Genomic DNA, 26,575 nt, shown 5'->3' with positions numbered 1-26,575 from the left:
AGTATGTGCTTCTTGTTGCCAAGCTGATTTTCGGCTCAAGTCGGTTCTGCCTATGGCGGACGTGCCACTACATGCATCAATTGCAGTGGCATCTTACGACACACTTTGTCTGCGCCCACATTTGGGGGCTTAGAACCAACAGCCCTTATATATTATATATGACGCATATGAAGAACTAATATTATCTGAATGCACTGATCTAAATGCGTAAATATTAATAATTTCACTCAAACTAGTATGTAGCCACTGGTGCATGATTCTAGTTGAACGATTTTGCAAAGTCCGTTTTCAGCTACTTTGTGATCGTTAGTGAAGCTTATTAACAACCTAATATTAATCACAAGGTACTTCTCCGTATCCAATGGTTCGCAGGTTACCTCATTTTTCAGTATCATCTCTCAACAGAACCGTATTTATCTACAGCCACTTATTAAGCCGAATGCTATGTCTTCCAGTATAAGACGAACATACACAGTCCCCTAGCTCTTTTTCTGCTTCTTGCTCAACTTATCCGTGGCCTGCTTTAATCTCTTTCCCCTGCTGATTTCCTTGCGCGAAATAACCTCTCGCGGATAGAACTCCCCCAACGTGCTCTGTACACCTTCGGTCTTCTTCTTATTAATGTCCTTGATCAACGGAACGAGCACTTCATCCACTTTGGCCTGGCTCCAGCCGGCGTTGTACATCAAAAAGGTCCGCAAGCGGTCAAGATCCGGCGTCCCCCACTTGAACGCGGCTTTATCATGGTCCACTTCGGGAAAAAGATAGGCCTGGGCCACCTCCTTTGGTGGAAAGCTATCAGTAAGATGCAAATGCAGCTTCTGGAATACCTTCTTCAATTTCTTGCGAATCACCGTAGGTTCATCCTCCACTTGGCGTCCGTTCTGGATATCCCTCCACCAGTTGCGGAAGTTCACAAGTGGACCAGTATCATCTCCTTCGCCGGTGGACGCAAACTCCGCAAGAATCTCCATCGCCATAACTTTCCCCACGCCCTTGAGTCCTTCTGTGTAATCACTACCCAAGAGGAGCGCAAGATTGATCAAATTGGCTTGGGTTAGCCCCACATCACGCTCAATATCAGACATGAAGTAGCATTCCACATACTTACCATCGGAGAACATGTTCCGGTAAACGGTGTCGCCGCCGAAGAGAAACACATCGCTATCGTCCGTGACGATCCCATCCACAAGACCCAACTTCAATAGCTCGCAACACTGAGATTCAGCCTCGGTAGGCGCAGTGATAAATGGAATCCCAAACCGCATGAGAAGCTCTTGGACGTCAAGAATCATTGTTTGTGTCGGCGAATCAGAGTCGCGGAGTTGCGCCTTGCGTTGTTCGTGCAAAAGATCGAGGTTTGTGATTGCTGTGCTGGATATGGTGGAGGTATTGGGGTTTAAAGTGGTTCGGAAGGTGTCATATGCCGCTTCTTCGTTTTGGAGCTGTACCTCAAGGTCCATAAGCTCGTTATCAGAGAATTCGTAATCAAAATCGGCCGAATCAGGAACCAGGGGTGAGGAGATGGTAGTGGATACATTCTGGGGGGTATCTGTATTTACTTTGATGTCCGTAGATTCGGGCCTATTTAGTAAATGTTCGGTAGCTTTGATGGAGTCTTCTTGTTTTCTCCCTCTTTCGTCGATTGGGATGGGCATATCCGTAGCCGTGGCTAAGTGAACTGAGACTGCCGCAGTGTCTGGTACCACAACTCGGGAATTGTCAGTAATTTTGCTAACCTTACTTTTGCCAACGGGGATACCCCTAGCGATGGTTTCATAATTAGACTGCGCAATTTGCAACTGCGTATTCGATGCCCCCTTTACGGACTCACTCTTTATGTTTCTATGGAGTTCTCCGTCTCGGAAATCCCTATGGTTCCCTGCTTCAATTTGTGCTTTACCGCTGTCTTGGGTGTCACCTTCAATCTTAATATGTCTTGCCGCCACCAAATTTGACTTTTCGTTAACGAACTTTTTTGAACTGGATAGAAACGTCATATCTTCTCTGGATCGTGCTGCCTTCAACGGATTATACCCTGTAATTTCCACTTCATCCTCAGACCCTTGGTACTCACGCTCGTCGTTCAAGTAGCTCTCGACTTTCTCCCACGATACGAGACCCGCAAGTTCGTCTGCTGTCTCAGATAGCTGTGGTTTGTCTGCGACAGTCATATTGTAATCAGAATACGGATTAAAAGATAGAGAATTATCAAACCAAGAAGGCATGGTAGGGGGTGGTGCTTTAACAGGTTTATCAGCAACGTTCCTATGAGGCGTTGTAGGGGTCGGCTTTTCATTCGCATCAGTCGACAGCTGTGGGATCTCAAAATCCGTTTTCGGTACAGCCAACGTCGGTCTAGATCCAAACAAAGAGGATGCCCCAAACGAAAACGCTGGAGCAGGATCGCATTTCAGATCGCCCTGAAGCACAACTGGTTGAGCCACCAACTCAAAAGCATCGGATTTGAGCATCTGCAGTTTTGACAGCTTCCTGAGCAAGTCTTGTTTTGATAGTTCAATGACATGTTCCATTTCAACTTTGTCAATGGCCTCAACTTCGGATTGAAGAAGCGTGGCAGATAGCTCAAGGTCCTGCTGGTACAATCTTCTCCTATGAAGTTGCGCATCAACGTCGTGAAATGCGTCAAGAACGGGATTTGACAGAGCATAAAGGGAACCAGAATTGGCATCCAAAAGGTTAGAGCCACTATCAAAAAGATCAGTAGCGGGCTTTTGAGGCCCCGGTTCAGTGGGAACATCCTCCCAGTCAATATCGCTTTCTTCTTCCTCTTCCTTCACCTCATCCAAGACGATGGCGTTTCCGGTAGATGTGCCGGCTTCGGAGTCAATAGACAATGCGTACCCGTTATCCACTCGGTGCAACATGTAGCTGCGGTCTTTTTCACCGGCAATCCTGCGGCTTTGGGTCCCATCGGCGGCCACACCGCTGTCCATCCCCGCGGCACTCATGAGCCTCTGAGTAAGGTAGTTCCGCTTCTGGACCATTTGGATCTGGAACCTGCTAAAATCCATACTATTGGGGAAAAGCGTTTCTAACTGGGTTTTGGAGAAGCCCATCCTGAGTCTGGATCTTATCCGGAGGTTCGACAAGATCATGTACTGTGTTTCCAAGCGCAATTCGGCAAACTCTTGTGAGGATGGATCAACCGTGCGAAGATCAATACCATCGATGTGGTCGTCAAGGACGGCGGTGAGCTCGGTATACTCCTGCTCTGTCAAGACACGTGTGTCGCTCAGAGAGGTTCGAAACCCATCAATCTCAGGCAACTGGTACTCGTCGACCTTTCGGAAAGGCTTCTTCAAGTCCATATTTGGAGGCTCTTCATCTGTCGGTAAATGAGAATTGGCATTTTCCTGTTTTTGGTGGTTCACCAAGTCTTCAAAGTACACCATGGGGGCTGTATCCCTGTAAGGGATAGGATGCATAGAAACTTCTTTTTTCAGAGACGTTTTATTTTTTTGTGGACTCTTGAGAATGTAATTCTTCTCGGCCAACTTCTGAAGCTGAATTGCGAGCAATTTCTCAGCGGTAGTTTTAGCATTGGCTCGCTGTCCCTCCCGCCGGTTCTTTCTCTCCAGAATGGTTTTCTTTTTCAAAGGATGTACGGCACCATCAAAAACAAACACCGGGAGGATTCCAAAGTAGAGTAACTTGCAAATTCGCCGGAAAAACCCCACAATATGGGCGTTCTTCATCGCGCGACCATCCTTATCACGCACCGCCTTCAAGAACTGGTAAATCCAGATAGAAGCGTCCACCGCAAGCCTTTTTCTGCTGAGTGCCTCAAGTCGTACGGGTCTAGCACTAGGGCCTATAATATCCCATAGCGAAGTAACACCCATATTGATTTGTCAAGAGTGAAGCTGGTTGCGGTTTTGGTGGAAAGTAGTTGTCCGGCATAAATATGCGTTGCCACTGAGCCGCATCGGCCCATATTCAGGTTACGGAACCAAGCTGCACAGAGGCAAAAAAAAAAAACCGTGTGTTGATTTTAAACAGGGATTATTTTAAAGTATCAGATATCATTGAATCAAAAAAAAAAATTCAATTATTTCGGTAAGTTATTCTGTCCAGGAACCATCGCATCGTTATAGAGTGTATTTCGGCGCTATGTATGACCACTAATACCCTCTGTACTTCCCAAGGAGTGCCACGCTCATTGATTTCGAAAATCGGCAATATGTAATATACCAAAGTTGGGGATTCTTTTAGTCTCAATGACTAAGGATATGTTTGACTGCGTTATTGGTTTGCCGTACTGACTCTTTATACGGGGTTAGACGTGCATTATGCGGCTGTAGACATTTCTTTGTGTTTGTGGAGAAATGTACCCACCTTGACGGAGAGCCTTTTCCCGGTGGGATATAAAATACCAAGCTCTGGGAGAGCTCTTAAAAACTATTAGATTAGATTTTTAATCCTTCCTGCCACCAGTCTTGCCCTAATGGCAGAGTTCAACATTCCGGTAGAACAGAGCTTCGCCTCCAGTAAAGTATGAACGATACGTTAACCCCAGCTCAATTCATATTAACACCTAAGCACTATTTGGATATTTCCAGGAACGATGAATCTCCGCCTGATATACTCTCTCCAGATATGTTTGTGCACTCTGGTACCCCGGAACAGGGCCACGGCTGCTTCAACCGAGAACATACACCGATCAGGCCTTCCCACATTATCTCCCCTATAAAACAGGATCTTCCAGGATACATGTGCGTAGGAGTGGTTGAGTCTCCATCCAAGCTTCTTCCACAGAACGAACAGTACCATCTCAATAAGGTAAGACACAGTTCAGAGAGCGGTGCCCACTACAAGTACGAAGACCTCACTTCTGTTCGTGAATTTCCTGCTAGCTTCCAGCCACGAGCTACTGCAAATATGCACCACAAGGAAAAGGTCAGTAACTGGCTCTTAAATGTTCCTGTGTACAAACTTTCAGAGGGGGAATGGACTAACGATTGCTATCCTGGTGTGGTGAATTCTGAATCGGAATCGTCAGGCAGACCAGAAGTTGCAGACGTTCAGGATGTGATCGAACTACAAGCAAGACGTATCACATACTATGCCAGCAAGTGCTACTTCTTAGACCCCACCGAGCCAACTGCATGTCCGGAAATGGACTACGATGGCGATGCTGACGACGAAGACGACGAAGAGATCTATGTGCAGCAAATGGACTCGATGATGGATGCAATGGATCATGAATTCGACCAGTACGACAGCACGGGGAATAATTATATTTTGACTCATGATAAATCGCAACGCCCGTTGTCCCGAATGTTGAGTGACGAAATTCCAAGGCGTGGGAACTTGAGGACATAAGGTGTTTTGATCCTATGTATCACCACTATCCACACTATTTATATGGATGCATCGGTCTATCGGTTTTGGGTTGTTTGAAAAGCATCTCTCGAACACATCAATTAATTCATAAATTGATATTCACTTTCAGAGGTTTCACCGAACGGTATTCTTCGTGTATCTTGACATCATGCCGAGCTTTCTTGGACAAATGTTACACGATTCTCACACTGATACAAGTAAAGTTTCTTCAAATAAATTGCTTGTTATAATTCTTAGATACAGACCGAGAGTTATGCTATCCTGTTGCACCATAACAACCACACTACTTAAAGTACTGTGAGATAGAGTGGGTAAACCGGTTGATTGATTCGACTATTTCTTCATCGCAGTTGGAAGACGCCAAGGTCAATCTAAAAAAGTTGGCGTTATCCTTGGAAATTTCGTCATCAACGCACAAATCAGAACCGGAAACCACAAGAATACCGTACCTGACAAACTCTACCATCAACTTAGCCACAGACTCGTGGTGGCCCCTTGGGCCGTTAGCTTCGGTAAAGTTCACCTTAACACTTACAAACATGCCTGCCTTTGGCTCCAACGGCTGGATGAGGCTTCTAGAGAAGGCTTCGGAGCCATATAAAGCGTCCAACATCACATCACGGCGGTGAATATACACATTTCTGACTTTCATCACCCAGGAAAGCCAACCGTAGACGTCGCAGTCCGTTTGCGATAATGTGCCGGAAAAACGAGTACCCCAATGTTTGATAGAGTTAAGCAATACGGCCTGTGATAATCCAGAGTAGCCCCTGGTGGAAATTTCACTGAACTTGCTGAGCTTGGTAATGAATTCCGCGTGCGCCACGATAAACCCAAGACGGAGGCCTGGGGAGTAAAGCTTGGAGAAGGAGTCGCATCTGACTACCCGGCCTGCGGTATCGAGGGTAAGGTACGATGGGATAATGCCAGCTTGTAAGTAGTTATCCACCTCAGCTACATCAATCCTAGGTGATGCCTCACGCCGGTGTGTTTGGTCTCTTTCGTAGGAAGGTAGGGTCAAGTATCCGTAAGGATCGTCTTCGATGATGATCAAATCGTGCTTGGTGCACAAGTCATACACCTCCCTTCTGAATTCCAAGGACTGAGCCAACCCCGTTGGATTTTGGCCGGTTGGAATCGTGTAGATGGCCTTTGGTCTGCGCAAACTTGGTTGTTGAGCTTCCCAATTTTGCAAAAGGTCTGTCAAGTACCCCAAGTCAAGGCCGTTGCTGGTTTCGGAAGAGGACAAATCCAACTTTACTGGAAACGGAATCCCACCTCTCTCCACAATGTTCTGCAATGTCAAAGGAAAAGTGAACTCCTCCACCAAGATCACGTCACCCTCGTTAACCAACAAGTCAGCGATCTTGTCTAACCCGTTACCGGAACCGTTGGTCAAGATACAGTCCCAGTTTTCGAATGCGGGCTTGTGGACCCTGGAGATCAAATTGCGCGTAAAGGCACGCAACTCCATGTGCCCATCGCCCGGAAATTCGTACTGTAAGGCGCTCCTCAAATCTAAAGCACCGACCCCCGCTTCGTCGAAGCGGTTGATGGAAAACTTTTCAGTCGCAGCCGTCTTCTGGGACTGATTTCCTTGCAAATTAAACACTGGCTGTGACACCAATTTGATGTCGAGGGAATCGATCGGGAAGAAACCGTGGTTTGGCAATCCACCGCCCAAAGAGAGCGGTTTTGGGTGTGGAACCATGTCAGCTGGCATCGGGTACAGCTTCATAAACGGGCGGATCTGCCTGTTGGCAGCGCGTCTGGAGATATGGTGGCTTAATTCGAATTCTTGAGATCTGGTCATGATATGGCAGTGTTGTTGAATAGCTGGATATCAGGATATCTGTTCCTGGGGACAGATGCCTTTATATCACCCGGGTATGTCTGTGTCAGAATTTTCCAGTCCGGATCGCATATGCATGCCGGTTTGTATGCACGATGCACCCGCGTGGGGGTTTTCTCGCACGAACGCCGCACCGCAGTTGACCTCTCTAACGGTAAAGTGTGGAAAGAAATACGACACAACGAGCACCAAGGTGTAGACACTTTGAGTTTTACTGCATTTAGGACTTTAAGGCCCAGAGGTATCAATTTCCGGCTTATATCCGATGCGGAGGCATTCGAACACTCCAGTGCGAATGATCAAGCACTTCAGTATTTACGGTCAAGTAGAATACTTAGTTGCCTCCGTTTGTTTATCACGGTGGTTTGCAGTACACCGAAGATCTGTTACAATGTATCAATTAGAAACACTGTGACAGATGAAGGGGGTGCTGGTCCAACCAAATGGACAAAGGACATGGCTCGCAAAATTACCCCAAAAACGTAACGATTTACATGTGTCGGGCTACAGGAATCTAGCAACTGCACCCGAGCACCCCCGTTCTTACCGGGTTTGATAGCTGGCCTCCACACGCCGAGTGACTTCACGTCAAAGTTTGAATTCAGCAACTTCAGTTTTGACACCTTGGAATCATGTAGGTTTTGTACTTTAATTATGTTATGCGATAAATGCCCCCACTGTTGGAGTCGGTCCCCTCTGTCAATCAACTGCAGACCCCCACGCGTCAAGATCGACATCAGGCGGTGCAGGGACACTGGTAACGACACTATCATTGGTCTCTGTCCGTCTCATAGTCTGGAATCTTAACTGGATGGAAGGAAGAAAAAAGCATGTACACCATTATAGAAAGAAATGGCCGCGCTCCAAGATGGAAATTGTAACCTATAGATTGGTCATGCGTTGATAAGCCCAAGGAATACTAGATCATTGGCACCGCAATGCCAATACTTATTGATAGCCTGAACTATGTTGGTTTGTCTCAAGAGAATGCTAAAGAAAAGAGTTTTTCATCTCCACGGTTTAGTATATTGTGCTTAATATTTTTTGCTAGATCTCTCAGATAAGACCTAACGTAGACCGTAATACTAAGTACATTTAATTATGTTGTTTTTTGTCACCAAGGTTGAATCCGTATATAAAAGAAATAGACCGTAAGGCGGGATTTAATGGTCTCAGCAGTGATTGAAGCGCTGATAACGTCCCGCTTCATTGTTTATCCTTTTTTCTCTGCCTGGATTCATGAATAATAAATGCCTTCGCCAGCATGCCTGTTGCACCTTTAAATCTCTACCTTATATATACCCTCAGTCATCGTACAAATAGAAAGGGACCACTCTGGCTCTTTCTAATAACCAGCAGATAAAACCTTTATCAGATAAAAATATGTATTCAAGAGGTCAAAAGTGCCCGTTAATAATCAGCCCTGAAACAATAGAAACCTGATCTGTCGCTTGCTCAAGCTGATTAGGCCCCTTCTTCCACTTGCAGCCTCCTCCGTATACGCCTATGTATCCTCCCGATCACATGCATTTCTATCACGTGTTCCACTCAACAATTCGCACTCTGGTCGCAACACATGGACTGTATAGCATCCTGCATATACTGGCCATGGAGGATCAGATGGCTGTTGCGGTTTTAGCGTCAAGTTGAACTCTACATCTTCGACAAGACACCATTCCGTGATTTTCGCTTGAGACCGCTAAAAGACGTAATGTCCGACGACGATCATAGCCTACGCAAGGCTCTCACACGGGACTCTGCCAAAAACTTGTTGCAGAGATCCAGCTCAATCACGAATCTCTTCCGCAAGCGCAAGAGAGACCAGACGCCGAGCGAAGACAGTCTTCACAGCCCATTGGCCACGCCACAAAAGAGAGATGACTCTGATACGCTGAGTGAGTCCACTCCTGTACAAACTCCCAAGAGACAGAAGGTGCTCACAAAGGAGCAGCAGGCGTTCCAGGAACAGGAAAAGGCGTACGACGCGGAATTGCCGGAAGCGTACAGAAAATATAGACCGGAGGGGTTCAGGTTCAATGTTCCGCCTACCGACAGGCCGGTACGGATCTACGCCGATGGGGTGTTTGACTTGTTCCACTTGGGACATATGAAGCAGTTGGAGCAGTCCAAAAAGGCGTTCCCTAACGTGGAATTGGTTTGTGGGGTTCCATCCGATTTTGAGACTCACAAGCGCAAGGGTTTGACAGTGTTGAAGGATGTAGAGCGCTGCGAGACGTTGACTCATTGCAGGTGGGTTGACGAGGTGATTCCTGATGCGCCGTGGTGCGTCACTACCGATTTCTTAGAGAAGCACCGCATTGATTATGTTGCGCATGACGATTTACCGTACGCATCTGCTGACAGCGACGATATATACAAGCCAATCAAGGAGCAGGGCAAGTTCTTGACTACCCAGAGAACTGAGGGGATCTCCACATCGGATATCATCACTAAAATCATTCGCGACTATGACAAGTACCTTTTGCGTAACTTTGCGCGCGGCGCCACCAGAAAGGACTTGAACGTCAGCTGGCTCAAGAAAAACGAGTTAGACTTGAGAAAGCACATTAGCGAGTTCCGTGGCTACTGGAAGAAGACCACCACCTTCAACAAGCTGTCGCGCGACTTGTACTACGAAGTGCGCGAGTTCTTGAAGAAAGGCCAGGCAGCCTCACCAGCACGCCCGCAGCTCGGCAGATCCCAGTCTTCCGTCACCTCCCGCACCCGAAGCAGCTCTACGGACGAGGATGATAGCTCCATGTCGTTCCCACCGGAGTCGCCAGCCACCGAGTTTGCGTCCAGATACAACGCAAACGCGAACAAAAAGAGTTTCATTGATAATGTCAAGGGCTGGTTGGGTGGCGAATTAAGCGAGTACGACACCGAAGACGACTCGAAAAGTGTCACCCCGACGTCCAACTCCGACGATGAAGCGGTATATGCCACGCCAAAGAAGCAGCCAGCTGAGTTTACAACTCCAAAGAAGGGAAAGACATTAAAAAAGCCTGCAGAGCTTGAGGGAATTCCGCTCAGCGAGACCCAGAAGAAGCAAAAGAAAAAGGCGTAGCTATGTATAGTTTTATTGTATTTATATAATCACGGAGTGTGGGTTAGGGATACATAGTTCTGAAGGGCAGGCCGTTTAACTTGTATAAGGTTAGACTTCAAGCAAGTTCAGAAATAGGTCTGAGATTTATGAGTAATAAAATCTTGCACGTTGGGGGTATCCAGCTGTCCCTCTTGTGTACGCAACTAAATGGGTTTCTGGTATCAATTGGCAATACCGAGGCCTTTCTAACCATCCATTCGAGGTAATACAAAAGTAATGGTTATCCACTAGTTAATAGAATAAAGTACTGGTTATATGGAACTACCAACCTCCGTCTTCGGTTATGCATGAAACATAGCCACTGATCGATGGTTAAACTACAAATTTGCTATTCAAGACTTGCTATGGTCATGCTAAAACAAAATTAAATTAAAGAAATGCCATGAGAATTAACTTTCCATAAACGAAAATTATTGTACACATTTAGAACACATCGATAAAACTGGACCAAATAATCATATACTTACTAGATTTGAAGGGTATTCTGGTAGAACTAACTACAGTCAAAAAATTATTTTGATAGTCCATAAATATAACCTATGTCATTGAAATTACAGTTAAGACAAACCTAAAAGTCGCTTGACTAGCTCGCCGGCTGTTCAAATCATTTACTTAAGATCCGCATCACTTGCTCGGTTCTTTCATTTCTCTCACGTACGCTGAGATCCGATCTGTTCAACATGCCCTCCACCACGTGCGAGTACGGTGCCTTGGTTATAGACACATCGTTCTGCTGCTTCAAGGTATCAAAATATGCGTTATAAATATCCCCGTTGTACTTGCCCAATGGAGAATTTATGAGAAAGTCGGGCATCTTAAAGGAGTCAGTCAAGCCAATAACCTGTGGTCTGAGGAAGCGGTTCAACTCAGCGATTCTCCTGGCCACGGACGGGTAATTTTCCGATGAGATCACGTTGTACTCCATGAAAAGTGCCGCGTGACTCGTAATAACTGACAATGCATGCAACTCAGCAATCGCCCTCAACTGAGGTTGTAAACCTGCTGGGATAGTTTCCAAAAACACCCCCAACGCGTAGGAGTGGGCAAACACTCTAGTGATTCCGACCTGGAGCTGACCTAATTCGTCCCAATCGTTGCCATTTTCCTTTAGTACGACAATGCAGTTTTCTCCAGCACGGATAATCAAACCGTGGAACGCCTTAAGAATCACCTTCAAATGATCCGCGCTGGCTACCCCGGACGCAAACGAGGACAAGATCGGGAGCTTGCCAGACAAGCTCTTAGAGGCCAAGAACGCCAAATCCGAATGCAAGTCCTTACCCTTCTTCAACGCTTGAACGATCGACTTGGCAGCGCTCATACTCAAGACGTTGTTATCCCCCTCCCAGGTGCACTGCACAACCCAATCTTCGTAGCCCTTGGAAAACCCAGTGTAGGCCGAGTAACCGTGGCCACCACAGGCCTGGCGGCATTCATCGATCAACAGAGCAGTCAACCAGGTAAATGTCGCCTTCAACGAGGCAGAAACCACAAATAAGTGCTTCATCGCGCTAATAGCGTCGTTTAAGCCGGACTTATCAGTCTCGCGCACCAGTCCCAACTGCTCAAGCACATGGTCCTGGTAGGCTCTCAACTTGTGGGAAGCCGCAGCCATAACGTATGTGGCGGCCAAGCTGGGCAACAATCTCGTCTGGTGCAACGGATAGTCCAACAACTGCTTCTCCTCGCCGTCAGACGCCTTCCCAAACTGTTTACGCGCGACAGCATATCTTAACGCGATGGTGGTGAAGCGGGCACCAAATCTGAACGAATCTGCCACCATCTGGACTCTCCCGTTGATTAATGGTGCGTACGCCAACTGGTTTAGTGGAGAGTCCTTCACGTTCCCTTCACGGTCGACCTGGGCAAACTTCAGTAACATGTAGCCGCGGGGAACGCGCACGCAATTGAACTGGATCCAGCCGTTGTCGATGCCGTGACGCCCCATCTTGGCGCCAATGTCGCCCACAGAAACCCCTGGGAGCAAGTCGTGATTGGCGTCCCTCAACGGTACCACAAACGCCTTGACACCGTAGTCATTGACGGTGTCTTTCTTGACCACTAAGCGGGCATATACCACGGCATGGGTCGCGGTGTGGGCAGCCATTCCGATCCACCACTTTGTAGCGCCAATATGCGGGGTCGTGAGCACAAACTCATCTGTGTCCAAGTCAAGCGTCGCAGTGGTTTCCAAGCCGGCAACGTTAGAGCCGTGTGCCAACTCCGTCATGGCGAAGCAGCCATACATGTTGCGCATCTGGTTTGCCTTCAGTTGCTCGCACCAGAAGCGGTACTGCTCTGGCGATCCGTTCCCCTTGATACAGTTGAGGAATAACACCAAGAAGATCTGGGTCCGGGAGAGCATTTGGGGGTCCAACACACTCAAAAAGTCGAGCCTAACCTTGGTGGCGGCGGAATTGTTGTTGCGGGCATCCACCTCCAAGTACTGCGCAAAACGCGCGATTTTCTTAGCCGTCTCCTCCCTGTGTTCGGGCGTGGTGAGGTCATAGTACTGCGGGCCTGTGCGAAACACCGGGTCGCGCTCCAACTGCAAAAGTGTTTCCTTGATAAGCGCCACATGCTGCGGGTCGCCACCTTCCAAAAAGAGATTCATAGCGTCGGTATCGAATGTGGTCTGGGCCCGCTCATGGGCGATGGTTGCAGCAGGATTTGGCGCGGCCGTATAAGTGATTGAGGACATAGCAAAAAGGTATCGCCTGATAGGTCTAACACGGGGGAATAGCAAAGGTGAAAGATTGAGAAAAGGGGTTTAAATAGGAATATTTTGCAGGTTATTTCTCAACCACAAGTTTTTGTACGTCTTTATAAGCCGGAAACTCATGCAGTTTGTGTCCGTGGTAAAGTGGGTGACATCGGGGCTGGCACGTCAAACTTTCCCGCCAACAACCGATGTCATGTATGCACCGATTTACCCCACAGTCTTTCATTGCCTCCCCCTCCCCCTTGAGGGGTATCGAATGCAGGATACAGGTGGAACGATTTTCGTACGCGAGCCGTTCATTCGCGGAACAACATGCGGCGGGGCACTTGTTATGGGCCTGGGTTGGCTAATGGCGGAGTAACGGAGGACAGCCGGAGGTTTCACTTTTTCGGTAAAAACATATAGAACCAAAGACCCTTCGGCTACCGTTAACTGCTTCACCCCCCTTTTTATCTATAGACATGGGACCGACTGCCAATTTTCAGTCCAGTCCTCTCGTGTTAATCCGACCTATTTCTCCAGTTAATAAACCATCCTGCCCTTTTACTCATCGTAGTGATGTTGCTTTTATAAGTATAGGCAATTTATATGCCTTCGAGGACGAAACTTTTCACCATAAAGGGTACACTTACGTACGAATCTTATGCGAAGCGTGGTTGGACACTGGTATACGGGTTTCCCATTCTAGTACTTCCAAGTCAAAACTTTGGCTTTATAACCATGATTGCAGGCCATCCCTTTGTAATAAATATTATACCGTCGATTATCATCAAAAACAATTAAGTGAAAACCCGCTACAATTTCTTAGTACCCCCCGGTTCTACCACCCAGTTGCCGGCATAAAGCAAATACCGACCTAACGGAAATTTCAGGAAACGCAAGCTGGGGCCTGGTCTCACCTGTGTTTTTTTTGGCGGAAGTCCGCTACAGCGCTGTACCTTACTCTAATCTGCCCGCATTTATCTTGAGTGCACAACAATGGACTACCTCTACCATGTACACAGAAAGGGATCCACCCTGGTGGCTCCAACCTTCATTTCCTGAAGGGGAAGGATCTAACTAAACTAACAATCGTGCGCCTAATAATGGTATTGAAGGGCTTGTGCGTTAGGTCATTCCCTATGAGGAACACCACTGTACTAATCGGGAAACTGCCTCAATAGGCAAAGTATCCCTGTTGAGCTCCATCCAGAAGGTCCTGGGTGCCTGGCTCTAGAGCTTGAGCTGCCTGGGCTAGTACACAGGAAGATTTTCGTACCACCCCATGCGCTGGCAGCTGTTAAATCCCTTACAGCTTTAGTTCCCGTCTAAACCGTTGTAACGCTAGGTTAAGCAGAAAAGTCAAGGATTAACCGCGTGTCGCCAGCAGACTTTTCGGCACGTGTCCGACACATGTTTTTTCGCGTCTCCCTGATGGGTAGCAATTATTGCCTATAAAGCTTCAATGGTATCCGTGCTGGGAGTCTCTGCCGTCTATTTTAGCACTGGACATGGGTGGTTCCCGTGTAATATTAGCCTACTAGTTACACGAAGCTCCTAACAAATGCATGTGACTTCAACGGTACCTTAAAAGGAACGGCCTCGTGTATATTGTCATAGTGGTTTCCAGTGGTCTGGGACTAATACATTCTTAGTAATGTGATTGATCAATTACTAAGCGTTAAGCCGCAGCGCCGAGCTATCTGTGATGCTGCCGTGCAGTGAGCAAATGCTAGTGGCCTAAAGTTATGGGCGATCATACTAGGCGCGTATATTTGTCGCGTGCCGTTCAACAAGAGACGACGCTCAAGGAAGGGGTAATGACTCTGCGAGATGATGGCTCATGCCAATCAAATGTTGGTAAAATTCTTAGCAGGCATGGGGTGTTGAGGTTGTGACTTTAGCCAGTCTGCATTATTGCTGTACCGTTATCTGGCTGGTCTTTTTCGACCATGTTCAACATGGAATCTACATCTTCTAACCCATCCACGTTATTCCGTGTTCGCATTAGTCTTCCCAGGTAATTTCTGAGTACCTGCTAAAAGGATCGGTAAGCAGGCCGTGCAGTAAAATCAGTGGTTCGACTTGGAAGATGTATGAGTATCCATGGTAAGTGCTCCGCCTTTTGAACTAAGGAATAAAACTCTGGCCTTCTAACGTCCCGGTTGATATCTGAGTACGGCGAGATAAATCTCAGTCTCTGTTGTCATGCAAGGCAAAGAGTGTTAAAGGTTTAAGCCAGGATGCATGAATCATATTTAGCGTCTCCGAGTATCTCGTGTTGGGGCATACCATTAGATAGTACCGCTCCTCTGGACCCTCGATGTAATCTCGCTGCACAGTCCACCCAGAATACTGCAGTAAACCAAAAATTCTATAGAACCATTCAGGGTCCGGAAGTAATAACGAGATTTGAGGATCTGCCTCTAGAAGGTGGTTCCAATCTTAGCTTAGGGACATGCGACACCATTTCACATCAATCTAAATATATTTCGCCGAACATGCTCTTGTAAAGAGAAACCATTTAAATATATCGTCGGTCATTGGTATTTAACCCACTTTCTATGTGAGATGGGCCTTCTGGAACTCCGTCTTCAGACTTACAGATAAGTGGTAACGAATTTGGTGACGTAAATTTCAAAGACGTAGAGTGCTCTATTGGGGCTATGCTGCGGCTAGCTATTCATGTACTGCAGTACTGAGTGGCTGATAATCAATTGTATAAGACAAACACCTCTGTCGTCGTGGAGTTCTGGCCTGTAGGTGATTAAATTGCTGCCCTATTTTAAACACCCTCTACCGCTCACTGGCTGGATGATTGCATTCGAATCGAAGTTTGGTTATTTACCATTCTCAGTCTTGAGTAGCCTGACATTCCTGAGTTTTGTAAGATAAGTCCAGAGGGTATCTCCATGAGTCGTACAATTGCTGCGGTGTGCTCTAGAACTAGTTTAAATGTCTGAGCTTAAGGCATAAACTAGGGTTCTAAGCTTTTGTCGTTTGAACCTTATATTTAAGCATAAAAGACAGCCGTAGAAAATTTAATTACTTTTTCCACAAAGGCCTTTCCATTCAGACTGGTGAGTTCTAGATTTGAAGTGCTTCGATCCCTGAAACCTTTAATGTGTTTGGTTCGTAGAGTCCTGCTCTGTTCAAGACCTTGTACCGGTTCGGATAGTGTATCGAACACTCCGTGTCAGGCTGTCCAAACCGCCTATCGACAATATCCTGAAATCTTCGGGATGGACTCTTTCTGCCTATAGCTACATACTATTTCAGGAATTGACACAATAAGTGCTAATATCGCCTTTATATACGTATCTAATTGGAAATTTCGCAAGTTCATTTCTTGTTTCTACGTTGCTGACTCCGCCAGAGGTATGTGATTATAATTAATTCATTCATGTTTCAACGTTGCTGGCTTCGCCTCACCTAGGGCTTGCCTCATCTAGGGCTCGTCTCATCTAGGACTCGCTTGTGCGGTTCGGCTGCGCTGCCAACGCGGCCTTCGTCCGTCGCTTCACCCTCCGACTCATAAAGCTCCCATCATGACGACTATTCCTCCACGAATCCACTGCTCGCTGAATCAACCCCCGTTGCTTTCTAATCTCCGAGTTCAACCAGCTCAACTCCCAGCCTATACGATTGCACTCATTCTCGTAGAACCAACGATTTCCGCGATAATTCTCCCGTGCCACCATCGCTCCAGGATATATGCAATTGTCTTGGCGAAACGTACTGTTTGAACTGCGCTCTTGTTCCTGCAACATCATCAAAAACGTATCCAATTGAGGATTCTGAATCAAGTGGCGGTAATCCGTGGTGGCAGCGTTCGGCGGAATAGGCACAGGGCATTTAATGGTAAAGGGAGTAACCACCTTTTTCTGTGTATACTGGAAGGTCATCAATTCCTGGCCGGTAGATGTGTCAATCTTGACACGCGGCTCTGTCGCGGGTACGGGCCCGGGGATAGCGTACTTGTAGTCAGACTGCGGTGAGGAGCGCTTGCCCGGAGGCTTGGAGTAGCTTGACTTGCTGCTGAAGGCCAGGTTAAGCGAGGGTAAGGTTGTCGCCGCAGGGTACTCGCCTGGCACCTCAGGTGCGGCGCCCGGGTACCACCCGGTGACACCTTGGAACGGCGGCTGCACCATCACGGGATACCCGTTGGCAGCCCCCGGTGGGTACCCGCTGCCTGCCGGGTTTGGAGGATACCCACTGCTGCCTGCGCCTGGATACTGAGGGTAGTACGCGTATCCGCTCGGCGGCGGTTGTTGGTATTCGTAGCCGTAGCCAGCAGTGGGATAGAACGGCGGTTGTGGTGCATACGGCATACCTTCTTGGAAAGGTGGCTGGCTAATCTGTGACTGGTTTAAATGGCCTTGGTTTAAGTGGCCCTGGATATGGCTGAGCTGGCCGGGTTGCGGCTGTTGTTGGGGTTGTTGTTGGGGCGGCGCACGGTCGGGCGAACGCTGTAGTCGTTGGTCGTACGCGGCAGTGTAACTGGGAGATGTTTGGGGATAATATTCGCTCATGACGATGTAAATAGCAAGAGAGAGTAAGGGGTAATGCAAGGGTGTGGAGTGAGCTCCTCTGGGTTCTGTCCGGATCCAGGCGTATATATATGCTCAGGCCAATGCATGCTGTAAGTGAAAAAAAAAACGGGACGAATCGCGCACCGCGGCGATGGGACCCACATGAAGGGCGGCGCCAACGCCTGTGTCTCGGCTGGCGTAGGCGGGGGTACTTAATTATTTACAACTGCGCATGGGTATGGGTCAGGGTAGGGCGGCGATCTGAGACATGCGTCACGCTTGCTTCCCCCGTATGGGCAAGGCGGGAGCTGCGATTGTATGACGGCGCAATGAGGACGCGCAGGCCATAGTGTTGAGATCCGTGGGTTGCGCAGATCGCTCTCCGCACTAAGGCGGCACTTCGACGGCCGCATACATGTACCCTAGTCGTTTCAGCAGCGCGTCGCAGTGTGCATGGCGCAGTCCGCGCAAAGATAACGCAGTACGTTCTTAGAAGTGCCAGCATTATTGGGATTTTATGCCTGTGATGACACGCACGTATTCGTGACGCGGGACAAGGTGGATATCCAGACAATCCGGAGGGATACAGCGGTCAAAAAAAAGCCACGTACAAGCTGGAAAATGCCATTCGGAAGCTGGTTGTAAGGAAGGCACGGACCGCGCATCTGCAGATTGTTTAAGCATGTGCACGTCTTTAAATGTCCACTGCCATGCAATGCGGTACGCGTGGCCGTCACGAGGAAGCTCTCAGTTTATCGCAGATTCTACGTATGTCAGGCTAGTGACCACATTGTGCTATTTCTCGGCAAAAGCTATTCCAGAAACCATCAAAGACTAGCGGTTACGGCCAAGCGATGGTGCACGCTGCAGTCATTCTCCACGGTTGCCCAGCGACACTGCAATCCCAGCTTCCACGACACCGACAGACCCACCAGGTTCCGTGGTGTAGCGACGCATAGCCGCTTCTACGTGGACCGGGATTGCTAGTTCGGTACAGCTTAGCTGCTTCCACGTCGCTTCCACGTCCAACATGGAAGCACGGTGGCTGGGTTCCATGGTTCAGGTCTCGAAGGAGCCTTAGAAGGAACCTTATCCTCTCTCAAGACCATAGAAAGCTTAGAGCAACAGGCCTCCAGGAACCCCTCTTGTGGTGCCAGAGCCAGGTACCCGTGTAAACTACGGATATAAGAACTGGGGAAGCTCCTATAAAACAACACTATGTTTGGCCTGGCGGGCAGGGCTCCCTGTACCCTTGTACATACAAAAAGAAGACGAGCCTTGGTGGGTTTAAACCGTCCAGAAAAGGATCAAACAATCGCTACAATTGGTTTAGGCATCACGCATGCTAAGGGTCTTGTCGACAGCCTAAACGCAGCATTTGGGCGGCAAGGGGAAGTAGAAACGACGGTCTAATACACCTTGCACAATCAGTCAGCTTTCACACTCAGTATACTGGGTCCAAGGTTGTTTGGACTAATAGAGACTTGCCACACCTCTAAGCGTTAGCTGCAGTCCCGAAGTACGACAAGGTTGCTTGTTTTCATGCATCTGCACACTCCCGCCTTGACTACCGTTAGTGCGAAGATGTATTGTAGATAACTAACGGTGAATTATAAATAGAAGAGCTACCCGGGACTGGTCGGTACATACATGGTACTACCCTCGTTGCTAAAATGCCGTATGCCAACGGGGTAGGCTGGCACGTTGTTGATGATTGAGGGGATAAGGTTAGGCTAGACCGGGGGGCTTGACTCATGGGTCACTGGCTGACGTCTGTAGACCATGGCCTGATACGATTCAACATGGCAGGCCTTAATCCTAAGACACTTCGAGAAGCAATTGAAGTGCCCCTCCAACGGAGTTCTATACTGCTCCTCAGTATTGAACATGCAGATCTGGTAGAACTGAGGCTCCAATCTGTGTCGATCGCGAGTGTACGATGGACATGACTGTATATCAACTTAACTCCCTTAATTGCCGCTGCTCGACGCACCAAGCTGCACCTAAGCCTTAGGAATCCCTACCACATCTACCGCCTAGAAAACCACCTGATAACCAATCATCCAATACTGCGGTGACATAGCAACCGCCTCTTCAGCATGGAAGGTCCAAAGATATTACCGGTCCTGGTCCAGCTTTCGAAAGCTTGTCTGAGTCCTGGGGGTCGCCGAGTCGATGTATGCGGGCGCTGCACTACACGTCAACCGGAACTGGTGCCAATCCCAGTTCATTAGACAGGGTTCACCCGACTTCGATCAATCCTTCCAAGGTAATTACGGGTTCCAAAAGCCCAGGTGCGCTTCGCCTCGTATTCTATCCCCCAGTTACACGCCTCCACGTGTGCGAATATTCTTGCACTGCTGTACTAAGAGCGAAATGCGTACCGATCTTCCATAAGACGTTCCATCCTCACCGCAGCGCAAGACATGCGTATAAGGTGCAGTCAGAAGGATTTCCAGTGAGGGTTTGGGGGAACCGGTGAAGAACTGGTAATGAGGCGCTTCGGAGCAAGCTGAAAAAATCGCAGCTTATGATCCCTGATCCCACCATGACAGCTTCTAATCCCTGATCCTTTCTGACAGTCCGAATGAAACTCGCATTGCCGTATGACGTCTCAGCGCATTGCATATGCCGGTTTTAAGGTAAGGTGCCAGACCTCTACATATTCGTCGATGCTTCAATGCTAATCACCACAGTGCTACGTCCGCTCTGCGCCTCTTTACCAGATCTAGATGGGCCAGCCTTCAGACCTACTCAAATTCGTGCGCATGCCCAAGTTAAACTCCATGTTCCCGCGTTGGCAAGGATAAAAGTGGATAGATGATTGGAATCTGACCTAAAAGCTAGAATAGGCGGGCCCTCTTAAAAGCTGATCCTATCCCTGTTAGTATGGTGAGTTGACATAATTCCACGTCGCCTCATACGCGCTGGAACGACCATTGATCGACGATTTCCCGGGCCGACTCTACCGGTTGGATTACATTGCATAGCGTCTCATAAAGGAGTGTGTAATACGAGACACTAGTAAACCGCAGCCGGCAATCCCCAAGGAGCTTAACGATCAGTTTTCTCCTTAATAAGGACAAAGAAACTGATGCAGTATTAAAAAGAAATTATCGACGTACCAATATGCACCTGTTAACCTTGACGTTCGCTCCATGCACGAGTTAAACATCACATACAGCAAATGTTGCGAAGATGGCAGATCACGTCATGCATGTGCGGCTAATCTCCAAGACAGCGTTGATACGCATCTGTACAGCATCACTTGCAGCGGATAGGGCTCTGATTGTCACCTTTCAACAGACGAGGCAGAGGACTATAGGGGAAACCCTCACGAAATGTGAATATTGTCACAGATCTGATGCCTGTAATCTGGCCAATATCTGGTGTGAAATTTCCACTACTTTTGGTTACTTGTCCGTTTTCTAGCCAAACCGCGTAGTAGGTAAGGTCTTGACCCGAGGCCGGAGGCTCCACTTAACACTTGTCTGTTTGTGCAAGGGAACGGCAAGGATGAACGTACCATGATTATGACCAGTAGAAAAGCCCCAGTTCTCAGCTTACTTTAGACTTGTTAGCCCCACTTTGCAGTACCTCAAAGTTTTCCGGATATTATACGAGGTGGTGCGCGGCCTAACTCTAGACAAATATCGAAACGGAAAACGTTTTAGTTTTTTCGAAATATGACGATTGAGGAAAACGCATCAGCAGTTCTGCTGTTTGGCTTTCATGTGCTTGCATCTGGAATAATATTAATTCAGGTAAGCCAACACTTGTGGACGGAGTTACGGTTTCTCATGCTGTGTGCATTGTCACAAACAGTGGCAGTTCTGACCTATTTCCATCCTGGCCTTTGAGTTCAGCAGGTTATAGCTATCCCTGGTTTCTCATAATACAGTCACCAGGCTTAACCGTATGTCATAAATATGTAGACTTGCAACTTCTTTCCATTCCACGGTATGTTTAAGAGACAAATAGGTTTATTCCTTTTAGAAGCATTCTAAACTTGGAGATGCACCCCTATATGTGTCCAACTGGAATGACTGTACATGAGCCTATAAAGCACTCCTTGGGTAAATGGCCCGTACGATAAACGATATCTCAGTGTTACCTTGGTATCTTTCAAGGTTGTGGAAAAACAATGTGAGACAGGCCTATATTAATATAGTAGGGGTACTCGTCTAATTTCAAATGGAGATATACTTTCGATTTAGCTACCCGCCAGTTAGGTTTAGAAAGCGTAGAGGGCTAACTTATCTCAGGTATATGCTACGCTGCTCAATCTCCAGTCACATACCCAGACCGGTATTGAGATCTAGTTCTAGTGAAATGCATCCACCTTGAGCTTCAGTACCAGCTACCCAGGGCTGGCCAATTGTGCCCCTGACCAGCTTTCCCCTTGACACTGACCTGCTCCCTCTGGCCCCGGTCCCTATGGTGAGACCTGGATGATGTACCAGGCCTCCTGTTTAAATGTGCCAATTATAATTAAAATTTACCAATTACAACGCCAGAACTATACGTATATATATTCAAATCTAATTAGGTATAACTGTCAATTTATCTTTGTCCATCTGTACTTTGGAAAGATGCATCAATATCCTCACGCAATTTTTAGACAGAGTGGCTCTGCATATGGCTGGAAAATCGATACCAACATGTTTCTATATACGCACATACGTACACAGGTACAAGCATATATACCAATAACTATATAAATTAGATCAATATCTAACACCAGTATTAGAGTCCGGATTAAACATTACTTTTAAGCACGACTAATTTGTAGATATACGAATATATATATGCTAGTAACCAATATGCATAAAGACAGGTATATATATTATAAAATCTAAATGTAAGCTGAAATATTTTGTCCTAGTTAATAAATAAGTTAAGAGGGCATAAACATTATTCATGCTTCTTCGCGTCGAGTCTACGCTGCTTCTCCTCTGCAAGCTTCTTGGCCTGCTCCGCGGCCTTCTTCTGCTGGACAATAGCAATCTTGCAGGCCAACTTCAGGGAGAACGGCATAATGGCATTGAAGAGTATGATCCAGGACACGTTGATCACAAAGTACTTCCACATGTTCCCCTTGTACGTGTCAAACAACACCACCTTGAGCAATTCATAGGTGCAGCGAAGCGGCATAGCATAACCGTAGCGGTAGAAAGCGGGGCACAAAGGTATGGGTGAAAATGTAACCGAGATGCTGATTACGACATGGAACACCATCCAGTAACCCGCGAGCGTTCTGTCATACGCCATTATGAGCTGTGACACACACTCGTTAATGGCACCCAAGGCGCTAAGATTAAGGTAAATTATGGCCCAGTAGACGAGAAACCCGGAATTGCCAAACGCACGGTCCAAGGGGACCTGGTAAGCAAGTGTCATCAAACCGTACACAAGTGCAATGAAGAAAAAGGCGCTCTGGGAGGCCAAGACCCGGTAGTACATAAAGTGCTTGGCCTTCAACTTTGGGCGGATCGCCTCGGTGATTCGGAGCCCAAAATTGTACTGATGGAAGGAGAGCACCAACGTGTAGATGAGTCCGAGCTCGCCCGGCCCTATGGCGGCAGAGGCGATCACAGGGCGATTATCTAAGTAAAGGAAGGATGGCTTGGTCATAATCACGTTAGTTGCTAGCGTGGAATTGGAAAAAAGCTGCGATTTAGCGTCTTGAGACACCAAGGAGAGTAGCTGCGGGTAAATGGTGCTGGAGACCGAGTCCACAAACACCTTCTCTAACAGTAAGAGGCTGGGAATAACGTAGGAGTTCATGCCCAGGAGGTCGCGCCCGGTCTCATACACACATTCAATCAAGGAATTTGCGGCAGAGAAGGACCCATTGAGGGTTTGCATCGCCGTGTAGATATCGTAAGAGGCGTTGGGTTTGATCCAGATGGCGGCCCAGTATTTCTGGTGGTGCACCAAGCGTGATATTTCCTGCTGGACCGTGTTTTTGTGCTCAGCAGCGCTCGCAGAAATTTCCGTGCTCGACATGTACCGCCAGCCGGCAAGCGGTGCCACGTTAGGGATCAATGTTGTGTTCCAGAGCGCATCGCCGACGAGCGGTGGCACACTTCCAACTTGGGTATCTTCGTTGACAATTAGCATGTGAAGATTGACAAGGCGCGTGGAGCGTTGGTACCAGGAGCCCCAATAGATGCCGAGAAACGCGAGGTAGATGGTGAAAAGGGCTATGTACACCTTGACGAACATAAACAACGTGCGCAAGACATGTTTATAAGGGTGGTGTAGAGGAATAGGCACATCCCCTGTATTTGATGTGTCCGTTTGGGACTTTTCCGATTCTTCTCGCAGCATTGGAAGTGGTGTATGGTAGGTGGGTTATGTAGATGGTTATAATGAGACATAAAAGGTACATGAATTATCGGAGACAATCTTATGCGGAAAAGCATGCGGCGTGACTTGGCATGAGGCGTTCACTTCAAGTGTCGTTGCTGAGAGTTTGGTTTACATGCCAATTAATATATCAAGCGTAAAGAGCGGGCCAAACTGATAATTCCATTCTAAAATTTTCCATTAACTACAAAGATTAAAATAGGATTATGAGACAGTCTCGTCTTGTAGTTAAGAATGGGAGTGTCAGTTTTAGAAAAATTTAGTGACAGGAGGCTTGTGGCCGTTCTGACCTGGTAAGTGTATGTCAGCTCTAGAATTTGATTCGTCCATATATTTTTAATAGGCGACAACTAAGGCAATCGCACGTGCTTGATTCAGCCCATGGGTTTCATATTAGAATGCATATCTCCAAGGGGCTCAACAGATACCCCAATTTGTCGGTAAGCTTCAACTTTATCCGCCATCTGGTCATAGATTAGTCAGTCTTGTTAACCACTTAATTCCGAGGGCATATTGATTCCACAGAAATTTTTTTTCAAAGCTCTGGATAGAGTCAGATGTTTAGTCATAATCCCTGTTAGGTCCAAGATAGCCCATCCGAGGTGCGTGACCGTCTTTGGTACGGACACGTCAGAGATAAGCACATCAGAGGGCTATCTTTATGACAGCCGTACCATGAAGCTTTTCACCTAGAAAACTATGACTGTGCGGCGCCAGTGACTGCCTACATAACAATTGGCGATCGTCACGGGATAATAATTCGAAAACATTAATCTCCATCAGTAAGGACTCTACAATACGCAAATATATTTCCGCAATGCCATTCGAAGATTACACTATTGCGGAGGTAGAGTCCGCGGAAGAGCACCACGAGGCGGTTTCCACGCGCAGCCCACTTTCCCCTACGTCTTCTGTCTCTTCCGTTGCGACGTTCTCCAGCAACCATTCTGACTTTGAGGAGGAGGAACCGGTAGGTTTCACAGGAACTAATTCGGCTGGATTTACAGCAAGACAACGCTCGGGTCTGTGGTTATCGTTAGAGCATAGGTCGACGGTGGAAAACCTCTACCTTTGGGAGGAGGCTGACCTTGCGGAGGCAATGGTGGGGACTCGCCAGCTCACGCATTCCTTGACCCGAAAGCTGTCTGCAGGAGACACGGAGGGCCAAAATACAGGGGAGGATGCCTTAACAGGAAGAAGGGAACTGGTGGCTTCTGTGAGTTCCACAATGCCTCCTGCGGCTAGACGAAGAAGCACCATCGTGGCGTCGATTGCCCAGAAGACTGTCAAAATGGGGTTCTGGGACGAGGAGTTTGCACATGACCGGGTGGATATCGTGGCAAAGCTCGGGATGAACTTCCTCATCATCTGCGTTTGTTTCATTCTTGTCTTGGCGGTGTATTGGGGGTCATTTTACGGGAAGCCGCTGCGGTACAAGAACTTGGAGTTTCTCGTAGCGATAGACGAGACAGAGATCCTGGGGGTGGCTCCGCTATTAAGCCAGACGATCCAATTGGTGATTAATTCTGCTGCGGGGAGGGAATATGGAGACTGGCAGGTGATGAACAGCACTGTGCTTCGGAGCTTCGCCGATGCCCACAACAACACCGTCCGGGAGGAAGTCGACCGATTGATTCACCACCAAAAGTACTGGGGTGCTATCTATGTCCATGCAAATGCCACATATGACTACGCTACAGCCTTCAGAACAAGTAACACCTCCTTCACCCCCGTGAACACGTTAGTCGAGTTTGTATACGAAAGCGCGCGTGACATCTCCATAAGCTCCTATTTGAAGCCCATCTTTAGCGAGATCGATGCCATCTACCAGGCTGAGTTGTACCGCAGCTTCTTCCCTGCCTTTTTTGAAGTTGTGGGACAAAAACAGCTCCAGAGCTTGCTTCTGGACCCGGCCTTGCTCACTGCCGTTCCAGCGGTCAACTATAGAGATAACATTCCGATCCCCGACTATATCTTTATGGCACCCCTTCAGATCGGATTGGTGTACATGATTGTGTTTTCGTTTTTCCAGTTCTTGAACTTTGTTAAGCTTCACACCTGGGTTTCAACCCGCGTGTTTGGCATACGGTATATTATCTACCGTATGACCATTTCGCACGGTTCCTACGTTGTTGTTGCGTTAGCCTACGCCGTGCTCAACGTGGCCTTCCAGATCGACTACAAACAGACATTTGGCAAGTCTGGGTTCTTGGTGCTCTGGGCGTTTGCCTATTTGATGATGGCTAGTCTTGGGGGTTTGAACGAACTAGTGTTCCTCTACATTCTTACATTTTTCCCGCCGCTTATCGGTTTCTGGTTGTTGGCCACCATTGCCATCAACTTGGCCCCAACGTTAAACCCGATTCCTTTGTGCAGCCGTTTCTATCAGTACGGCTACGCTGTTCCAGTCTGGAACGCCCACCAGATCATGGGTGTCTTGTTCTTTAACACCTGGAAGGGTAAGTTGGGCAGAGAAATTGGTGTTTTGTTGGCCTGGACTGTGATTACAACGGCAGCAGTTCCTTTCGCCATGATACACACCTCTAAGATTAGGGCCAGACAGGAGGCGCGTGCCAAGGAACGCGCCGCCGAAGAAGCTATCAGTGTGAAGTAGGAATAACCACACAAGCGTCTACTTGTTG

The 26,575-nt window shown here is 47.7% G+C and overlaps 9 protein-coding genes across 9 annotated transcripts; 4 read left to right on the top strand and 5 right to left on the bottom strand.

The window, feature by feature from the left end:
* Positions 1-479: 479 nt before the first annotated feature.
* Positions 480-3,866, bottom strand: RAD2 (ssDNA endodeoxyribonuclease; the record flags this gene model as incomplete). Its single annotated transcript, XM_019132355.1, has 3 exons — positions 480-1,672; positions 1,763-1,882; positions 2,078-3,866. The coding sequence occupies 3 exons, from the start codon at positions 3,864-3,866 to the stop codon at positions 480-482; spliced, it is 3,102 nt and encodes a 1,033-aa protein (XP_018986075.1).
* Positions 3,867-4,390: 524 nt separating this feature from the next.
* On the top strand, positions 4,391-5,552 carry BABINDRAFT_175404 (uncharacterized protein). The gene is made up of 2 exons (XM_019130989.1): positions 4,391-4,516; positions 4,564-5,552. Exons 1-2 carry the CDS (start codon positions 4,469-4,471, stop codon positions 5,344-5,346), a joined length of 831 nt encoding a protein of 276 aa, XP_018986074.1. The 5' UTR covers positions 4,391-4,468; the 3' UTR covers positions 5,347-5,552.
* A 27-nt stretch (positions 5,553-5,579) lies between these two features.
* BABINDRAFT_160963 (uncharacterized protein) lies at positions 5,580-7,222 on the bottom strand. Its single transcript, XM_019128561.1, has one exon. The coding sequence runs from the start codon at positions 7,178-7,180 to the stop codon at positions 5,651-5,653; it is 1,530 nt and encodes a 509-aa protein (XP_018986073.1). The 5' UTR covers positions 7,181-7,222; the 3' UTR covers positions 5,580-5,650.
* Positions 7,223-8,878: 1,656 nt separating this feature from the next.
* PCT1 (choline-phosphate cytidylyltransferase) lies at positions 8,879-10,566 on the top strand. Its single transcript, XM_019128560.1, has one exon. The coding sequence runs from the start codon at positions 8,931-8,933 to the stop codon at positions 10,284-10,286; it is 1,356 nt and encodes a 451-aa protein (XP_018986072.1). The 5' UTR covers positions 8,879-8,930; the 3' UTR covers positions 10,287-10,566.
* A 366-nt stretch (positions 10,567-10,932) lies between these two features.
* Positions 10,933-13,194, bottom strand: BABINDRAFT_179995 (uncharacterized protein; the record flags this gene model as incomplete). Its single annotated transcript, XM_019131111.1, has 1 exon — positions 10,933-13,194. The coding sequence occupies exon 1, from the start codon at positions 13,027-13,029 to the stop codon at positions 10,933-10,935; it is 2,097 nt and encodes a 698-aa protein (XP_018986071.1). The 5' UTR covers positions 13,030-13,194.
* Positions 13,195-16,325: 3,131 nt separating this feature from the next.
* BABINDRAFT_12860 (uncharacterized protein) lies at positions 16,326-18,617 on the bottom strand (the record flags this gene model as incomplete). The annotated part of the gene is made up of 2 exons (XM_019127012.1): positions 16,326-17,529; positions 18,457-18,617. 2 exons carry the CDS (start codon positions 18,615-18,617, stop codon positions 16,494-16,496), a joined length of 1,197 nt encoding a protein of 398 aa, XP_018986070.1. The 3' UTR covers positions 16,326-16,493.
* A 624-nt stretch (positions 18,618-19,241) lies between these two features.
* Positions 19,242-19,625, top strand: BABINDRAFT_126630 (uncharacterized protein). The gene has a single exon (XM_019126995.1). The coding sequence runs from the start codon at positions 19,316-19,318 to the stop codon at positions 19,508-19,510; it is 195 nt and encodes a 64-aa protein (XP_018986069.1). The 5' UTR covers positions 19,242-19,315; the 3' UTR covers positions 19,511-19,625.
* A 2,850-nt stretch (positions 19,626-22,475) lies between these two features.
* Positions 22,476-23,789, bottom strand: BABINDRAFT_35153 (SNG1 family protein; the record flags this gene model as incomplete). The annotated part of the gene is made up of 1 exon (XM_019131702.1): positions 22,476-23,789. One exon carries the CDS (start codon positions 23,787-23,789, stop codon positions 22,476-22,478), a length of 1,314 nt encoding a protein of 437 aa, XP_018986068.1.
* A 1,435-nt stretch (positions 23,790-25,224) lies between these two features.
* BABINDRAFT_34800 (SNG1 family protein) lies at positions 25,225-26,547 on the top strand (the record flags this gene model as incomplete). The annotated part of the gene is made up of 1 exon (XM_019131691.1): positions 25,225-26,547. One exon carries the CDS (start codon positions 25,225-25,227, stop codon positions 26,545-26,547), a length of 1,323 nt encoding a protein of 440 aa, XP_018986067.1.
* Positions 26,548-26,575: the final 28 nt, after the last annotated feature.

Source organism: Babjeviella inositovora (assembly GCF_001661335.1).
Source record: "Babjeviella inositovora NRRL Y-12698 unplaced genomic scaffold BABINscaffold_4, whole genome shotgun sequence".
In the NCBI taxonomy this organism is placed as follows: Eukaryota; Fungi; Ascomycota; class Pichiomycetes; order Serinales; genus Babjeviella; species Babjeviella inositovora.
Note: the sequence above shows the minus strand (reverse complement) of the source record. Positions and strands in the feature narration are given on the sequence as shown.